This window comes from Sorex fumeus, unplaced genomic scaffold, assembly GCF_029834395.1.
Source record: "Sorex fumeus unplaced genomic scaffold, SorFum_2.1 ptg000098l, whole genome shotgun sequence".
Classification (NCBI taxonomy): Eukaryota; Metazoa; Chordata; class Mammalia; order Eulipotyphla; family Soricidae; genus Sorex; species Sorex fumeus.
In genome coordinates this window covers 21504519-21524385 of record NW_026606155.1, presented here as the reverse complement: position 1 = coordinate 21524385, position 19867 = coordinate 21504519, and the positions used below count along the sequence as shown (strand labels likewise).

Genomic DNA, 19867 nt, shown 5'->3' with positions numbered 1-19867 from the left:
TCCTTAAATCAGAAGATACTGGTTAATGTAGGATAAATAACAAAACACCTATCTTCCCTAAGTTTCTAATAAATAAACTCAGCTCACCCTAGAACGTCACTGCAGAACAAGTTTCAAGGATCTCAGCAGGGAAACATCTTCATGCTCTAACACCCTAATAAGCCCTCTCGTAGGCCTGTGCATGCACACACATACACACCCCATAACAAGGTCAAACAAATTTATAGTTTGAAAAATATCTCACAACAGAGTATTGGTCAAGGCTAAATACTCACAACCCATCAAAGGAAGGAAACCAGAACAAGTGAAATTTAAGCTAAGCTACTTCATGACTAAAGGTAAATGATACACTAGAATTTACCATGGTCATAAAATGTGATCTGTTATGTGGTATGTTGACAATATTAAATTGTACGCAATAGGGGCAGGAGCGATAGCACAGCAGGCATTTGCCTTGCACGCAGCCAACCTGGGTTTGATCCCCGGCATTCCATATGGTCCCCTGAGCACCGGCAGGAGTCATTCCTGAGTGCAGAGCCAGGAGTAACCCCTGAGCATCGCTGAGTGTGACCCAAAAAGTAAAAAAAAAAAAATTGTATGCAATAGTTTTCTGACCTGAACTACATTCAGAAACATGAACACAGTAAATTCCTCTAAAGCAAAGAACTCCTTGGGATGAATGGGTGCTCAACAAACACCTTTGGAATGAATGAACATCATGGTATCACAGTCCTCCCGTTGTTCATCGATTTTCTCGAGCGGGCCCAGTAACGTCTCCATCGTGAGACTTGTTACTGTGTTTGGCATATCGAATACATCATGGGTAGCTTACCAGGCTCTGCAGTGCGGGCGAGACACTCTCGGTAGCTTGCCGGGCTCTCCGAGAGGGGCGGAAGAATCGAACGCGGGTCGGCCATGTTGGCTGCATGCAAGGCAAACGCCCTACCCGCTGTGCTATCGCTCCAGCATGAATGAACATACAGCAGTAATATACCAGAATGAACATACAGCAGTAATATACCTCTGGCCATTTAAGTCATAAGATAAACTTCTGACCACTCATAGTATGAATTCAAATTAGTATCAACACCCTAGCAAAAGAGCACGTTATGTGATCATATTTAGGAGACATTCAGTTAACTGAAAATTAATTAACAGCAATGTTGGTTGGGGAAAATCTCTTATCACAGGACATTTAAAAGGGGGGGGGGTGGGGAGAGGGGAGGAAGATAGCCCAAAAGGCTGGACTGTCTGCTTTACCTGCAGGAGCACTAGGTTTCATTCCCAACACAGTATGGTTCCCAAGTACCATCAGGTGCACCCTCCCCTGCCCCGCTGCCAAAAAAAGTCCTAAGTGTAAAAACTCTAATTTGAATGTGAAGAAAATAGGGACAGAGTGCTAGTACAATGCGTAGGGCACTTGCCTGGCCTACCAGGCAGACCCAGGTTCAATCTCCAGCATCCTTTATGGCTCCCTGAGCCCCGCCAAGAGTAAGCACTGAGCACTCTCAATGTAGCCCATAAATAAAATTTTAAAAAGTGAATAAAACATCTGTAAATGATTACTTTTTGTTTTCAGGTGACACACCAGCAGTCTTGCTCCCATTTCTCTGCTCAGGGATCTTTCCAGTACCAGAGGTAGATTTATTTTTGTGGTCATTAGGGTAAAAATAATTCACAGGGGGGCAGATGAACAGAACAGGAAAGTTTCTTTCCTTGCAGAGAGCTGAATCAGGTTCAATTCCCGGCACCCATGCAGCACCCCAAGCTCTGCCAGGATTGATCCCTGAACGCAAAGCCAGGAGTAAGCCCTGAGTATCACCAGGCATGGACCACCTTCCCGACAAAAATTTTAATCTATCTCTAACACTCTAACACTGAGTGTTAGAGTGTTAGAGACGTTCTTTAAGGCATCTTTCATTATCCATGGTTTTATAAAGAAATTTGATAACAATTTAAATTAGTAAGTTACACTAATTAGTGAATGAAAATGAAGTCCAAGCACCATCAGGTGTGGCCCAGAAACAAAACCCAAAAAAAGTGAAACACCTGTAAATGATTATTATTATTTTGTTGTTGCTGTTGTTTTCAGATGACAACACCAGTAGTCCGGCTCCTGTCTCTGTGCTCAGGGATCTCTCAACTATGATTTCAAACCGTGGGTTGAATGCCTTGAATTCTTCCTCTTCAATATTACAGAGAAGTACAAAGCCATGCTCTTCAGTGCTGAGGACTAAAGTCATTTCCTTTTCTCACAAGTATGTAATCAAAAGGCATTATTTCATGCCTTTGCCCAACAGAAAGCCAACACCATCTCCCCCCTTCCATCACCATCAAAACTTGCTGTAGATTATGAGAACTTTAATCTTGGGATACAAGAATCTCAATACAAAATTACCATGCAACAAAATCTTTTCTAAAAGAATGTTCTCATCCCCCAGGGTGTTCCTACATTAATTTAGCTCCCTATCAAGTACTAACAATCAAGGAAATCAGAAAGTTCTCAGAATAGGTATTGCAAACCGCTTGCTGTTTTTAATTTGTTATTGTTCACGGATTCCAAAATCCAGGGTACATATTACCAAAAGAATGTTTTTCTGTCAGTGCCTGCATTTAAATGCAAATTACCACTTAATTATATGCAATTTTCCTCTCAACCTATACATTTATAGAAAATACTAATCGGTCTCCAAGTGTTCAAAATAAACAACTAATCATGTTTACTTAAAAAAAAAAAGAAAGAAAAGAAACTATTGCCACATCACCAAGAGGTCCCATTGCGTCATAAAAATGGTGCTGTCAGCTCTATCCATAAACGACAGCTTGGCAGAGATAAGCTGTTCCAGAAAGATTAGAAATGTCTAGTGACCTTAAATAAGGTAAAGAATTAAGCATAGGGACCAAAGAGACAGTATAGTGGGTGGGCACCTCAATGCAAGTTGCAGGCCGAGATTCAATTCCCAGCACCCCAAATGGTCCATGAGCCCTGCCAGGAGTGATCCTTGAGCTCAGCACCAGGAGTAAACCCCAACCAAGGTCAGGTGTGACCAAAAAAAAAAAAAAAAGCATCAAGCACATATAATAATATAAAGCTTTCACTAATATAGTTATTTCCACATCAAAAATTCAGGGCTAAAAAGTCACAAGTGGAACTACAAAGTCACCTAAAAGCACGACGCATGTTTACAGGAGAAAGGAGAAGCAGTTGAAGAAAACTATTCTCAAAAGCAACCCAAGAAACCACTTTGCAATTGGGCTCAAGAATCTAAACGCTAATGAGATTCTTGAAAGTCATTATCACGGTTCTTGAAGTTATCGAGATAGCAGAGAAATCACTTTCTCTGGGTTTACTTGTGTCTGGGCACTGTCGTGGGAGTTTCCCCTTTGAATTCTTCCGGTCCTGATAGCATCCACCCGGTTAAATTGGTGATGGTGATACTTCCCTCTGACCAATGAAGAAACAAACTGAAGCACAGACTACAGTTAGAAGAGACAGGCTGGGGTTGTTTTTTGTTGTTGTTGTTGCTGTTTTCCAAAAACTCATCAGTTAGCCCCGCGAAGACCATGCTAACCAACACAATGCTGCTGGACAGTAAGGTCATGCAAAGGTCACCTTTCTCCTCACCTAACGACCTTTGGGGCTTTCCCACACTGGAATGACCTTGTACATCAGGAGAAGCTACAGAATCAAGCACACCCCAACCTGGCTCCGGAGCCAAGTCTAAGCCCCAGCTTCTCCGAAAGGCACATGAGGAGGGGGCACCTTGACCATAGGTGGATTAAAGTGCGGGCTACAGAACACCACTAGTGGGCTCATCGACCCCAAGGGTTCCCCTGGGGCGGGGGGGGGGGGGGGGGGGGGGGGAATCAGGTCCCCACCTGATTCCCGGAGCCGGATGACAGGCGTGATAAGGGTGCCCTTATCAAGGACGTTTTCTAAAAAAATCGTCCCTGGTGATCCAGAGCCCTTTTATTAATTTCCACCTCCCTCGACCCTCCCCTCCACTCCGCCAAAGAGATGGCAATCTCCAAAAAGTTAAGTGGGGGGAAGAAAAAACAGGAGTACCTACATAGCAGCCACTAAAAGAAGAAGTAGAAACAAAAACCGGCTCCCTCTCTTCGTGAAGCTCTCAAAGGAAAAAAATAATAATAAAAACCCTCTCCCCTAAGGATGAGTCAACACGCCTCCATCCTAACCGTCCCCCCAGCTGCCGACTGGTACCCACCTCGAGGCTGGTACCCACCTCGAGGCTCACCATGCCCCGACTTTCTGCCTGAAAGTCTTTCTGACAGACGGCCGGAGAAGTTCAGAGAAGTGCAAAGCCGCCTCCCCGCTCCCCCGGCCCCAAAAGCCCCCTAAGCACTCCCGAGCCGAGGATGGGGGTACTGAGGTTCGGAACTCCAGGGAAGAGAACCGAGGAAGAACCGGACTCGGAGCCCGTCTCCCGCACCCCCAAGCCCCCGGCCCCCGGGTCTGCGCGCATCCTCCCTCCCTCTGCCCCTGGCGCCGCCGGGGGGCCACGGAGACCCACGTTACCGGGCTGGTCGGGGGGCGCCGCTGCCCGGGGAGCGAGACGCCCGCGCTGGGAGCCGGCTCCGGGCTTTTCCCTTTCCCCAAGCGACTTCCGCTTCCGGGCTGGCCCGCGCCGGAAGCGCGTGAGGGGGGCGGGGTGACGCGCTCGGGACGCGCGGCTGGCGGTGCCGGAAGGAGCCGGGGCCCAGCGTGGAGATGGTGAGACCGCCGGCTGGGCTCTCGGTGGACTGCTCGCCGCCCCTCTGGGGGCCCGCCGAGACCCCCGCATCCCGGCGGGGGGAAGGGGAGCTGCGGAGTGGTGGGGGGATGGGGGAATGGGCAGAAGGGAAGGGGAAGAGGGGGGAAACTGCAGAGGCCAGTGTGTTTCCGAATCTTCTTGGCATTTTTTTTGGGGGGGGGTTACACCCGGCAGTGCACAGGAGTTACTACTCCTGGCTCATTGCACTCAGGAATTACTCCTGGAGATGCTCTGGGCACCGTATGGGATGCTGGGAATTGAACCCCGGTCGGCCGCGGGCAAGGCAAACGCCCTACCCGCTGTGCTATCGCTCCAGCTCCCAGTTTGTTTGTTTGTTTTTTAACTCTGCACTTTCTGCCCCAAGGGGAAACAGAAGAAGACCAGGAAGTTTGCGACCATGAAGCGAATGCTCAGTCTCCGAGACCAGAGGCTGTGAGTGTCTGGCGTCCCCTGGGTTCCTAGACGCACCCGGGGTTGGTAGGGAGCCACGAAGGAGGGTGCTTTTATTTTATTTATTTATTTATTTATTCATTCGCGGTTTTATGTGTGTTTCTGACATTATTGTGCCTTGCATTTACTATGGCATGAAATTACTGTGTCTTGATTGACTTATGGGGAAGCCTCCTAAGCTACATTGTAAGCTAAGTGGAATTGCCCCGCTGAGCTGTAGGGGGCAGGAATGAAGCCTCTCTGAAGTGTTTCACCTGCCCAGGACTTCTAGCCAGCATCTCACGTTTCGGCCTGATAAAGTTCTATGATGGAGGTGGGATTGTCTGTACGTTCTTGCCATTAGCCACTATATCGAGGGGCAGGAGTTAGGGAAGTGTAATTGTTGAATAACAGGTATGCGCAACCTTGTTATTCTGTCTCTAGCACCTGACATTATATATATATATGTGTGTATGTATATTCTGGGGCCCTAGTCACTTGCAGCAGTGACAGGTGAACAAAGTTAGAAAATCAGGACCAGTATTTCTCACAAAGGGACTGGAGAGATAGCACAGCAGGCAAGGTGCTTACCTTGCTCACAACTACCCCAGTTTCCATCTCAAGACCCCATTTGGTCCCCTGAGCCCCGGCAGGAGTGGTGCCTGAGTGAAGAGCCCTCAGGAAAAAAAGGAATGGTCATTTGTATAAGTTTTAGTACATTTTAGCTCTTCATAATAGCCATATGGGGTACCCTGCCTCCCTACCTGTCACTAAAGCACGAGTTTTCAGATATAGACATCAGCCTGCTTCCCTACAGCTTGGAGAGGATTTTGATCCTTGATGTAAAAATCAAAGAAAAATAATAACAAAAAAAAGAAAAATAATAGTACAACCAATAATTATTTACCTATTAACAATTTTTATGGCCTTTGGCTGGAGATTTTTAAATTTCGTTATCTGAGTAATTATGTTTCTTCCATATTATATTCCATCCAGGACATTATAAGCTGATATTCTAGTGAAGAAATCACTTGGGGGGATGGGGGCAGAGTGATAGTACTTGGGTGGGATGTTTGTCTTGCCCGCACTGACCAAGGTTCACTATCTGGCATCCCATATGGTTCCCCGAGCACTGCCAGAAGTAATTCCTAGGTGCTGGAGCAGTAGTATAGCAGATAGGATACTTGCCTTACACATGGCTGGCCCAGATTAGATCCCCAGCATTTCATATGCCACCCCCTGCCCCTGTCCCCCACCATGCCAGGAGTAATTCCTGAGTACCTCCACCTTTTTCCCAAAAATGGGGGGCACAGGGAGAGGGGAATTGGGAATAAAACTTACTCCTGAGCATCACTGGGAGAAAGCAAAACAAACAAACAAAAAAATCACGAAGTAGAATTTTCTTTCTAAACCAAAACCAAAAAGCCTTCTCATTTCAAATGAGATAATAGCTGCTATGTGTTCTTGTTTTCCTTCTTGCATTTAATGAACTTTTCCCCCCCTTAGGAAAGAAAAGGACAGATTAAAACCTAAAAAGAAAGTAAAGAAAGATCCCAGTGCACTTAAGGAAAGAGAAGTGTGAGTAACCATAATTCTCATGTTTTTAAAACTGGAAGAGATGGCTTTCATTCCAAGTTGGTGCTACCCTGGAACCCATCTCACTTGCTTGCCTTTGTTTTCTTTGCTTGCTCATTTCCACTCTGGAGAAGACTGTGTTCTCTCTCAGACACAGACTTCTCCCTTTCTCTCCCCTCACATCTTTCTAAATAGGTTTCAGTGAAAATTACCTTGCTTCACCAAAACAAACTACAAGAGACATTTTAAAACCTTGAAATTCAGATTTTTCCTATGCTAGTTTACTCAATCATTTGTGAGTCTGGCTCAGCTATGCAAATGAAAGTGCTGTTAATGAGTACATCACTTAATCACTTAACTTCCCCTTAGTCGTCGATTTGCCCGAGCGGGCGCCAGTAACGTCTCCATTTATCCCTGTCGCGTGCTAGTGTAGCCCAATGGCATCTGTTCGCTCTGGGAACATGAAGAGCCTCAAACCGATCGTTCATGATCTTGATGAAGAAGTCTGACCATCTGGTAGGTGGGCGGCCACACGGTCTTTTGACATCCCGTGGAATCCAGTCAGTAACAGCTCTAGTCCAGCGGTCGTCTTTAAATCTCATTACGTGACCAGCCCATCTGATTTTTGACACCTTGGCAAATGAGACAGCGTCCCTGATTCTTGATCGTCGACGGATGTCGGAACTCCGGATTTTTTCTCTTATTTGAGTGAAACGTGATATTCCAAGCATAGCTCTTTCTATTCTTCTTTGGGAGACCTGAATAGCATTCTCATCCTGTTTGCGTAGGGCCCAGGTCTCTGAGGCATATGTTAATGCAGGAAGAACAGTGGAATCAAAGAGATATCCTCTGGAGCCGGAGGTTCTTCGTCCTCTTAGCTATTTCTTCGACGTTCTTGAAGGCATTCCAAGCCGCTCTCTTCCTCCTGCGCAGCTCGGGTGCCAGGTCATTTGTCATGTTGACTTCTCGACCTAGGTACACATAGCTGTTGCATTCGGAGATGGTCGTTCTGTTGAGAGCGAATGGGGCGTCAGGAACGAGGCTGTTTCTCATAAACATTGTCTTCGTAAGATTCAGCTGTAGTCCTATCTTTCCACACTCACGGTCAAAGTCAGCCAGCATTTGTGCCGCTTGGCTGATGTTTGGTGTTATTAAAACAATGTCATCAGCAAAGCGGAGAGGTGGTGTAGTTGCCGACCATCTATCTTCACTCCCATTCCTTCCCATTCCAGTTGTCGCATGATGTTCTCGAAGGTGGCACTGAAGAGTTTCGATGAAATGGTATCACCCTGCCACACCCCTCTCTTGACATCAACAATCACTTCTTTGTAGAATGGTGAGATCCTGGTAGTGAATCCGCAATACAGCTCACGGAGGATCCTGATGTATTGGGCTTGAATGCCCTGATTGGCTAGGGCTTCAATGACCACTTCCGTCTCAACAGAATCAAAGGCCTTCTTTAAATCAATGAACGTTAGACAGAGAGGCATCTTGAACTCCCAAGAAACCTCAATGAGCTTGGTTATCGTGTGGATATGGTCGATGGTGCTGAATCCTTTGCGGAACCCGGCTTGCTCGCATGGTTGTCCTTCATCTAGTGTTCTGCCAATCCTATTTAGGATGACTCGAGTGAACAACTTGTAGATGATAGACAATAGGCAGATCGGGCGATAGTTGCCAATGTCATGGATGTCTCCCTTCTTGAACAGTAGTACGGTCCTGCTGGTTTTCCATTGGGACGGAACCTTGCATTCAGACAGGTAGCGAGTGAAGAGCCGAGCCAGTGTATTGATGAGTACTGATGGCAGGTTCTTCAGGTGTTCAGGTCTGACCATGTCTGGGCCGGGTGCTGTTTGTTTCTTTACCGACGAAATGGCATGTCGGATTTCGGAAGGGAGAACGTTGGGAACGACATATCCATCCTGTGGAATTTGGTATGTCAGCAAGTGGACATGGCTATCGAAGAGATTTGAGTAGAAGTCATGGATAATCTTCTCCATTGCTGTTCTGGAGGATGTGATGGATCCATCAGGACGTCGGAGGGCAGTCATCTTGGTCTTGTAGTTGGTGAAGGACAGGGAGGCGTTACGAATACTTTTCCCAGCTTCTGCCGCATCTAGCAGTACTTCTGCTCTTCTCTCTTTGAGAGAAGAGCATATCATTTTCTTTCTTTTTCTTTTTTTTTCCTTTTTTAGTGTAGGGGTACTGCTATTTATTCAGCCATTGATTAAGCTGATTGAGCTGGGCATGAACTCCACATTACTTTTCATTTTATTTTTAATTGGATATCCGTGAGATCGACTATTACAAAGCTGTTTATAGTTGGTTTTCATGACCCATCCCTCCACCAGTGCACATCTCCCAACACCAGTGTCCTCTGTTTCCCCAGCACCATCCCCAACCCCCACCCCCTACCCTCAGCCTTCCTCTATGGGAGGCATTTTCCTTCTTGCTCTCTCTTTCCTTTTCCTTTTATGCATTATGGTTTGCAATACAGGCGCTAAGAGGTCATGGTGTTTGTTTGGGGCATTCAGTATTTTTATCGGCATAGTAAGGCTGGAGTACCTTTTCAGGTGGATGGCAGCTTTGGGGTGTTGGATGTGACTGCTGAGGCTTCCGAAAGTACAAGGAGGTGGGGGACGTAGCCCATCCCGACCCCAAGAAAGCCTGGAGATTTCTGTCACAAAACCCACATATCAAAATTTTTAGCAGATTATATCTTGGTAAGGTTCGTCCTGAGATAGTGGAGTCAGGCTAGGAGTACGGTGGCGATTTTGGATTGTGGAAGCAAGTGACTGCCAGAAGCTCTGGCCAACCAGAGGGCACAACCAACCCACAACCTGGGCGGGCACAGGCCAACCCGCCGCTCCTCTGATTTACCCCTGTTCAGCCATTCGCAGGTCTGAGCTTATCTGCGGCTTTTTATCTCTTTCAAGATTTATTTATGGGTCTCTGAAGCAAGGCCCGTAGTAGAGCTTACCGGGTGGCACTAGATTTGGTTCGTGAGGGTGACTGCCAGAGCTTCCTACACACATTTTCACTAGTTGAAACATTTTTGAAGAGGAGCTAGAGAGATAGAAGAGGAGTTAAAGTGCTTTCCTCTATATAGATGACTCCAGTTTGATCCCTAGCACCCACACACAGTCTCCTGAGCACAACCAGGAGTGATTCCTAAGCACGATTGGGTGTGGCCCAGAAATAAGAAGAGTTTTAATTTCATGGGTCAGAATTTCGCCTAAAGTTCTAGGAGTTTAATCTGAGGCTATTAATATTTCTCTTTTCCCAGAGTCTTAACAGCAAAAATAATTAACATTGTTTAACTCACTCGCATTTCATTAACCCCTTGACTCTGGCACTCCAATTTGTGTTAATTAACCACATTCAGATGTAAGCTGTCGGTAGTGTGACCTGGTTTCAAAATACATGACAAAAATACAGCCAGGACCAAGGTAGCTCACAGGACTGGGGCACATTCTTTGCTTGGAGGCCTCGGTTCTATCTCCAGCACTGCAAACCTAAAGCTGGAGTTATCCTTGGGCATCATGGGATGTGGCCCAAATGGGGGGAATAAAGTAGTAAGGTCACCTTTTTCAGAATAAAGATAGTACATTTGACTTTTTGGAAACCTCATCACATTTTCCTTATATTTCTCATTTTGCCGAGGATTGATGATGAATATATAAGGTTTATTTCCATTAAATAGAAAAAGAGCTAAAAATAGAAATCTATAGCAAACGGTTCTATTCAGAGATGTCTTTGTTGTGTTTGTTGATACTAAAATGTCAACGTGGACATTCTGTTTTGTTTCTTTTTCCCTCAGCACCCAGCACCCTTCCTGCTTATTTTTCCAATATAACACGCAGCTGGGCCCACCGTACCATATCCTGGTTGATACCAACTTTATCAACTTCTCCATTAAAGCCAAACTGGACTTAGTACAATCAATGATGGACTGTCTGTATGCCAAGTGTGAGTATCGTACTTTTATGTTTCTGTGACATTTGTGCAGAGTAGTCAGATGTATCCACTGACATGAAAAGAGAAGAGCGGGAGAACATCACAGGCAGTTCAGCCCTTGTTTGAACCCTGGCACCATAACACTACCCCCACCTCAGTGCCTGGGCATCGTTCCTACTATCACTTGGAGGTTTGGAGAACAATCTGGGGAAAGTACGCACTCCAGGCTGTAAACCATCTCCCTAGCCTCCGTGGGGCAATTTTTGTTTATTTGTTTTTCAGGGTTTTGGGGGGTAGGGGGTGAGAAGGGGCTCTCAGCAATGCTCAGAATTTACTCCTAGTTCTGTGCTCAGGGATCAATCCTAACAGGGCTTGGTTGACCCCATGGGTTCCAGGGATCAAACTCAGGTTTGCCACATGCAAGGCAAGCACCTTGCCTGCTATACTTTCTGTCTTGGCAGTTTCTTAAAATTCACATATGGGGGCTGGAGCAATAGTACAGCGGGTAGGGTGCTTGTCTTGCACGCGGCTGACCTGGGTTCGTTTCCCAGCATCCCATGGGGTCCCCAAGCACCACCAGGAGTGATTCCTGAGTGCAGAGCCAGGATTCCTGAGCATCACTGGGTGTGACCCAAAAAGCAACAAAAATTTACACATGATCTCTATTGAGTGGTTTTTGTTTTTAGTTTTTGTTTAGTTTTTTGTTTTAATAAAATAAAAATTTAAAATGGATCACCTGATATTTGCTGTCTTCCTTTTTGAGTTTTTTTGAGAGGTTTCTCAAACTGTGGCAGGAGGCCAGGAACCTGGGGTCACTCCCAGTAATACCAACTGGACTGGGCTGTACGATGCTAGAGCCAGAGTATGTGCGGCTGTGCTCAGGCACTGCGTTCTCGGGCGGCATGTGGTGCAGGGGTTTGAACTCAGGTCCCCCTGGCTGTGGAGCTATTTCTCTTGTCCTTTTGTGATTATGTTTATTTGGGCCATACCCAGCTGTGCTCAGGGCTTACTCCTGGCTCTGTGCTCAGGGATCACCCCTGACGGGACTCAAGGCACCCTATGGTGGTGTGCCAGAGCTCAAATCTGGGCTGGCTGCAAGCAAGAAAAGTGCCCTTCTGCCATACTATTCCTCCAGCCCCCTTTTTGTGAATTTGTAAAATAGCTTTATTGGGATGTAATTCACATACCGTCAGTTGACCCTTTGAAGGCTCATGGCTTGTAGTGTCTTCGAAGACTGGGTCAATTTTATTTATTTGTTTTTTTATATGCTGAGTATCTTTTGAGTTTATTGTGGGAAAGATTTTTTTCATGAGAGTCAGTGAGTGGGAAGTTACAGCATGAAATACTATATAGCAGTGAAAATAAAGTTACACATACATAAACATCAAAGACATAACTTATTAAATGTGACATGTTGCATTACATTGTTTATATAAACTTTAAAAACATATGAACATTGTATGTTGTTTAAAGGTGCATGTGCATTCAATATACTGCTACCCATGCATCAGATCAATAAATACCAAAAATAGAATTGCAGTTATGGATGAGTAAGCCGTAAATGGGTTTTGTAAAGTAAATGAGACAATAACACAAGAAGTAGAAATGCTTGTTTTGTTTGTGTTTTGGGTTTTGTTTGTTTGTTTGCTTGCTTGCTTTTTGGGTCACACCCAGCAATGCTCAAGGGTTACTCCTGGCTCTGCACTCAGGAATTACTCCTAGCCATGCTTGGGCGACCGTTTGGGATGCCAGGGGATCAAACCCAGGTCACCACATGCAAGGCAAACGCCCTACCCACTGTACTATCACTCCAGACCACCCCCCTTTTTTTTAAAATTCATTGTTAAGCTGATTAGGAACAAATTGATATTTGCTAAATTATTCTCTGTATCTTTTTTATTATTATTGAATCACTGTAAAATAGACTCTTACAGAGCCATTCATGATGAGGTTTCAGTCGTACAGTAATCCAACACCCATCCCTCCACCATTGTACATTTCCCAGCACTAGTTTCCCCAGTTTCTTTCCCATCACCCCTCCCATCCCCAGCCTGCCTCTCTAGTACACGATTTTCTCTCTCTCTACACTTTTGGGCATTGTGGGTTGCAGTATTGATACTGAAAGGTTATCAAGAATATCCCTTTACCGGGGGCTGGAGTGATAGCGCAGCGGGTAGGGCATTTGCCTTGCACTCGACTGACCTGAGTTCGATTCCCAGCATCCCATATGGTCCCCTGAGCACCGCCAGGAGTAATTCCTGAGTGCATGAGCCAGGAGTAGCCCCTGTGCCAGGTGTGACCCAAAAAGCAAAAAAAGGAAATAAAAGAATATCCCTTTACCTACTCTCAGCTCTTGTCCAGCATGATCATTCCCAGCTGTGATTCCCATAGCTGTCCCTTCTCTATTTTACCCATCCTCAGCCCCACACACACTTCTGGCTGATTACACACTAGGTCGCTTTTAAATGTTTTCATTAGCGAAAAAGAAACCATAGAGCCCTCCCTTGCCTTCCTCTCCCTTCAGAAGGTAAAATTAATGATGAAATGAATAGATTTTATTTTCCTTCTAGTTCTTCATTTCAGTATGTTTATTCTGCTGTTATTCCAGCTATCTAATGTGCCTTCTCAAGACCATAAATAGGATGTAATTTAGAGCATATTCTATTTCTTCATAAGTTCTGTTTCTAAAATGTGTTTTTTCCCTGGCAGGTATCCCTTGTATAACTGACTGTGTGATGGCTGAGATTGAAAAATTGGGGCAGAAGTATCGAGTAGCTCTCAGGTAAGAAGGGGCTGATCTCGGGGCTGGAGCCAGCAGAAACCCCTGTGCACCTCCAGGTGTGACCCAAAAAGAAAAAAAAAAAAGAAAGGGCTGATCTAGATATGTTCTAGGTGATGTACTGGAGAGGTTTGACCCACTGTCTCTTAATTGCTGACCAGAAGTTTTAGCCCGTTAATTTAAATAAAAGTCATGTATAAACTGCAAAAAAACCTAGCTAAATGCATGGGAGCATATTGAGGAGGCCCAGATTCGATTCCTGGCACCACATTGTCCCCTGAACCTCACCAGAGGGGCAGGTTTTGAGCACTTCTAGGTGTGCTCATGCACTCAAAAAAGTAATGCAAAACTGATCAATTGTTTGTAATTAAGAAAATAAACACTTGGGGCTGGAGCGATAGCACAGCAGGTAGGGCGTTTGCCTTGCACACGGCTGACCTGGGCTCAATTTCCAGCATCCCATATGGTCCCCTGAGCACCACCAAGCGTAATTTCTGAGTGCAGAGCCAGGAGTAACCCCTGTGCATTGCCATGTGTGACCCAAAAAGCAAAGAAAGAAAGAGAGAAAGAGAGAAAGAGAGAGAGAGAAAGAAAGAAAGAAAGAAAGAAAGAAAGAAAGAAAGAAAGAGAAAATAAACACTTGAAGATTAGCGATATTTAACGATATTTAAGCAGAAGCTTTATTAAACCAAGTTACTTAGTCATGTTGGTCTTTGGGCCTTCAAGTTCCTCTCAGAACAGGGGTTTAGGTGCTTGCTTTGCATGTGGTCAACTCCAGTTAGATCCCTGGCAATGCATATTGTCACCTAAACACTGTCAGTAGTGATCCTTGAGCACAGAGCCAGGAGTGAGACCTGATCACCACCAGGGGGCCCGAGCTATAGTACAGCAGATAGGGTGCTTTCTTTGTATGCAGCCAACTCGGATTTAATCCCGGGCATCTCATAATGATCTCCCAAGCTCCACCAGGAATGAGTCCTGATCACCACTTGGGTGTGACACAAAAAACAAAAATCACCACCAGATGTGACCCCAAAACAAAATAAATACACCTCAAGATTTTCAGTTTTTTAAATCTATTTATTATCTAGATATCATCAGAATCACATTTAAAGGATTCACATTCTAGGCATGATTTTAGAAAGCACCCCTGATTTTAAAGTAACTATTCTCGGACTCTGGTCTCTGGACTCTTAGGTGTGTGTCATAGAAGAATGTTAATAATATTCATAGAAAATGCGTTTAGCGTTTATCTTGCTGATGATTCCAATTATCTCATATTTACTGTTATATATACTGGGTTATAATGACCGTCCTTGTCCCTCTTTCTTTTACATTTGTGTGAAACAGCTTCCTAAAGTGAAGTATTTGAGTTAAAAGTGATTTGGGAGCCAGAGCAGTAGTATAGCAGGGTTGGGTGTTCGTCTTGCTTACAGCTAACCCAGGCTCACATGGTCCCCTGAGTCTGTCAGGAGTAAGCCCTGAGCATTGCATATGCCCCCCCCCCCCGCCAAAAAAAAGAGGGAAAAAAGGTATTTGGTTTGAGTCCTAACTTTTTCTAGTTATGTAGCTTTGAACAAATGAATTGCTCTCAGTGTGCTTCCTCATCTTTGACATGGAAATCTAAAATTACTGAGTTTTGTGAAATATAAATGACCTCAGGCACACATACTGTTAGGCTGTAAGCTCTAATTCCCCTCCGTGGAAGTTGCTTTTTAATTAGAAGGTAAGAGGATGTCTTAAAATCTCTTTTATTTACCTAATTGTTGCTTTTATTTACGTAATTGATACTCAGAAAGTTACCCAATTGCCTTAATTAACCTACTTTTACAATTCTCCAGGATTGCCAAGGATCCAAGATTTGAACGATTACCATGCGCACACAAAGGAACGTATGCAGATGACTGCTTAGTACAAAGAGTCACTCAGGTATCACCAGTTTTTAAGTATACATGCTGCTTTGTGCCTTAAGAAATAAAGCTGGGGGACTGGAGCAATAGCACAGCGGGTAGGGCGTTTGCCTTGCATGCGGCCAACCTGGGTTTGATTCCCGGCATCCCATATGGTCCCCTGAGCACCGCCAGGGGTGATTCCTAAGCACAGAGCCAGGAGTAACCCCTGTGCATTGCAGAGTGTGACCCAAAAAGCAATAAATAAATAAAATTTAAGACAAATGAATAAATTTTTTAAAAAGAAAGAAAGCTGGGGCCAAAGAAACAGTACAATGGGTAGGACACTTGCCTTTCATGCCAATCCTTAGCACCATATATGGTTCCCCAAGCCCACTGGAAATGATCCCTGAGTACAGGGCCAGGAATAAGCCCTGAGCACACTGATAAAATAAGGTGAGTGCCAGAGAGATAATATAACAGGTAAGGCTTTTGTTTGCGCACGGATGATCTGGATTCAATCCCTAGCACGCTTATGGTTCCCTAAGTGCTGCCAGAAGTGATCTGTGATCATAGCCTGGTATAGCAAAAAAAACTAATAATAATAAGGTGAACTGTTATCGCCAGAATGTTCAAGATAGCCAAGTATTTAAGAATATTAAAAATATTTTAGGAGCCAGGGGCTGGAGCAATAGCACAGCGGGTAGGGCGTTTGCCTTGCACGCAGCCGGCTCAATTCCCAGCATCCCCTATGGTCCCCCAAGCACCACCAGAAGTAATTCCTGAGTGCGTGAACCAGGAGTGACTCCTGTGCATCACTGGGTGTGACCCAAAAAAAAGCAAAAAAAATAAAAATTTTTAGGGGCCAGAGTGATAATACAGAGGTAAGGCATTTTGTCTTATACATGGCTAAGCTGGGTCTGATCCCTGGCATTCCATATGGTCTCCCAAGTACTGCCAGGAGTAACCCCTGAGTACTGCCTGGTGTGGCCCCAAAACAAAACAAAAAATGTATATAAAATTTCTTCACTGTGGGGGTAGGAAAGGCGATCTGGCTGCGACATCTGTCACCCCATTGATCGCTAGGGTTGATTCTGCTGATCTGGCTGGCTAGGAGGGTGTCCCCTTCCTCCCTCACCGCTCCATGTGCGTCCCTCCCGAAGCTGTGCGCTTGGTCGAAGAGGACGGCCTTCCCTGAATAGAGGAAAGATAATAACAAGGATTAAGTCACTTATCTTGCACACTGCTGACCCTGTTTGACTTGTGCACCCCACATACTTAAAAAAAGCACTACAAGGAGCCACTCCCGAGCACAGAGCCTCAGTAATGCTGAGTGCAACCCCAAATCCCAATCCCCTTCATTGTAAGGGTAGGTGCTTCATGACCTGAGAAAGGGGGAGCACTGCCATGGGAGAAACCTGTGCTTCAAATCCCAGTACATGCATTTACCAGCTATGTGATTTGGGCACTTCTGACTCTTTATTCCACAAATCTTGTGTAGAAAATGATTTTAAGTGGATGTATACAAATATAATTTTAAGATTCCACACCCTATGATTCTAAGATTGTATTTCTATTCACTCTCGTGGAGAAATTTTATTCTATCTCTCCCTAATCCGAAAGTTTCTCTGTTAAATGTGAGTTTCTAGGGGCGCTGTCTCATATATACACTGAAATAAATCAAGTTTGAAAGGGTTTTGGAGGTTTCTTGGGTTTTTGTTTGTTTGTTTGTTTGTTTCTGTTTTGGTTACACCTGGCAATACTTAGGAATTACTCCTGGCAGTGTATGGGGATCGTGTGGGATCCAGGGGTTCACCCAAGTCAGCCTTATGCAAGGCAAGTATAATTATACTCTCTCCAGCCCCAAGAAATAAGTAAAGGGGTGCTGGAGTGATAGCACAGCAGGCAGGATGTTTACCTTGCACGCAGCCGACCGGAGTTCAATTCCCAGCACCCCATATGGTCCCCCGAGCACCTCCAGGAGTAATTCCTGAGTGCAAAGCCAGGAGTAACCCCTGTGCATCGCCGGGTGTGACCTAAAAGAAAAAAAGCAAAAAAAAAAAAAAAACCAGAAATAAGTAAAGCTTTTGTTTGTTTGTTTGCTTTTTGGGTCACACCCAAGGGATCAATCCTCAGGAATTACTCCTAGCAGTGCTGTGGGATCATATGGGATGCCGGGGATTGAGCCCGAGTTGGCCGCAAGTTGGCCGCGTGCAAGGCAAATTCCCTACCCGCTGTACTATTGCTCCGGCCCCAAGAAAGTTTTATTCTTGTCTTCTGGCTTTCTTATGAAACATCATAGAATTGCTGCTATTGATTGTCCTTTTTAAGAACGGGGGTGTTGGGGAGGTAGGGAGACAACGACACTGTAGTATGGAGATACTGGGGTTAAGCCACTTGCCTTGCATAGGCTGTTCCCAGCACCACATATGGTCCCCCAAGCACTGCCAGGAATGGCCCTTGAGCATTGCCAAATGTTGCCCCCAAACCCTGAAAGAAAACCAAACCAAACCTCTGTGGACTGGATAAAGTACAGGGGTAAATGCCTTGCCTTGTGTGCAACAATTCCACTGCTAGGAAAACCCCCAGGCACAGAGGCAGGAGTAGCCTTTGAGCACTGCCAGATACGGCCCCAATACCACCACCCCAAAGACAGTAAAAAAGCCTGTCTCTGCAGATTAGAATTGTCTTTAACTGGTCACCACATCTCTATCCCTTTAGCCACCCCATCTATGGTGGGAGTACGTTTCCTTTAACTTCCTATTGTGTAGCTGACACCAGCCAGTAATTCCTTATTTAACCTTAACAGAGAATAAGTGTGAAAGTAACCAACACTTCCAAATTCCACTTCCAAATGTTGCTGCTTTCATCACTGTTAGGCTCTCACTTGACCTGGAGATCCTAGTCTGGATTCTTAGCCCTGACTGTCTTGTCTCCACAATTCTCTGTAGGTGGTCTCAGACTAAACCCAAACCTGCAGAGCCCAGAGAAGACGAACTGTGACCCCCGTTCTAAGGCACTCACACCTTTGCAAAGAATCCCTTCATCATTTTCTCCCAAATGTGACAGAAAACAACTTAAATAGTTTTTCTTCTCCCTTCAAGTTTGAGCTGTATTGCCGTCTTATGTTTATAAATAAGAGCTTCTAGATCATGGTAGTTGTCTATGAATTTTTTGTAACCTTTCCTGAGCTATTTACTATGAAAGTGAGTGATTAAAACTGGCTAGTCTGGTGCCTTATCCAGTATGAAGATGTTGACTCTGAAAGTTTTATGAATTCTTAATTGTTTGCCTGCAGCACAAATGTTACATTGTGGCCACTGTTGACCGAGACCTTAAAAGAAGAATTCGAAAGATCCCCGGAGTTCCTATCATGTACATTTCTAATCATAGGTGAGAACTTTCTGGTGGGAAATTATTAACAGTGCATAGTAAGTATCAGTGTGAAATGAGGTCAGGTTTTATAGAGGGATTTGGAGGAGATTGTTGTATCAGTGTATAGCTATATTTGGAGAAGTAAGACAAAGTAACAAGAGCAAACAATAAAGCTAGGATTTAGGAATGAGACATTCATATTTTCACAATAAGATTAGTAGAAGTAGAGACATGTGTTGCCTTCAGTACAAAACAGTAATTTAAATCAAGCAAATAATTTTGGCCAGAGATCTTGTTTTTGAAAGTTTGGTACATGTGATTAGCCCTTCATCTGGAAACTAAAAGTTTGTAAAAACCAAAAGCTGGTCTTTTATCCTTTTTGAATGTGTCCGTGTCAGTCCTCAGAGTATGATTGTCCAGCTTTTGGCCTGGGGAGAGCATAATGCATTAGGAGACGCAGAGCCTGGATTCCAACTTGCAAACTTTCTCTGACTTTAAAGAAAAAAGATAATGCAACGTCCATTATGCTCTTCCTCTCAGATGTTCCCAGTAATTGGATGGAGTCATTTCAGAGGGGGCGAACGTTGGTATCAGTAAAGGGCGGGTTTTTACATGTTTCTGAGCCCAGCTTTCTTACCACTGTTAACTTTTTGTCCTGTTCAGGTATAACATTGAACGGATGCCGGATGATTATGGAGCCCCTCGGTTCTAATTTCTTGAAGAGAAAAGTTCTGCCTACCCTCAACTTTCTTTGTTGCTGGTTCACTAAACATGCACTAGCATGTGTATCAATTATCATTCCACTCACCCATTTGCTCTGTCATGAGCTGAGAATGGTTAAGTACATTTGCTTTTTGATGTTTTGAAAATACTTTGGGAGCCAGAGTGATAGTACAGTGAGTAGCACACTTGCTACTCACTGTACTATCAGCCAGCCTAGGTTTGATTCCTGACACCCCAAATGGTCCTTCCAGCCCGCCAGGAGTGATCCCTGGACACAAAGCCAGGAGTAAGCCCTGAGAACAGCAGGTGTGACCTAAAAACAAAAAACACAATGAAAATGTCATTTTGTATCATTACAAATTTTGTCT

General features: G+C 44.8%; 1 protein-coding gene across 1 annotated transcript; it reads left to right on the top strand.

The window, feature by feature from the left end:
- The first annotated feature begins 4685 nt into the window (after positions 1–4685).
- On the top strand, positions 4686–19583 carry FCF1 (FCF1 rRNA-processing protein). Its single transcript, XM_056133530.1, has 8 exons — positions 4686–4732; positions 5137–5204; positions 6708–6779; positions 10597–10745; positions 13443–13515; positions 15354–15441; positions 18700–18794; positions 19440–19583. Exons 1-8 carry the CDS (start codon positions 4730–4732, stop codon positions 19486–19488), a joined length of 597 nt encoding a protein of 198 aa, XP_055989505.1. The 5' UTR covers positions 4686–4729; the 3' UTR covers positions 19489–19583.
- The last annotated feature ends 284 nt before the right edge of the window (positions 19584–19867 follow it).

What these genes read in the sequence shown, in the direction of transcription:
- FCF1 (XM_056133530.1), top strand. An exon ending in AGTCTCCGAGACCAGAGGCT is followed by an intron (nt 5,205 to 6,707) that starts GTGAGTGTCTGG and finishes TCCCCCCCTTAG; the next exon opens with GAAAGAAAAGGACAGATTAA. An exon ending in AAGTATCGAGTAGCTCTCAG is followed by an intron (nt 13,516 to 15,353) that starts GTAAGAAGGGGC and finishes ACAATTCTCCAG; the next exon opens with GATTGCCAAGGATCCAAGAT.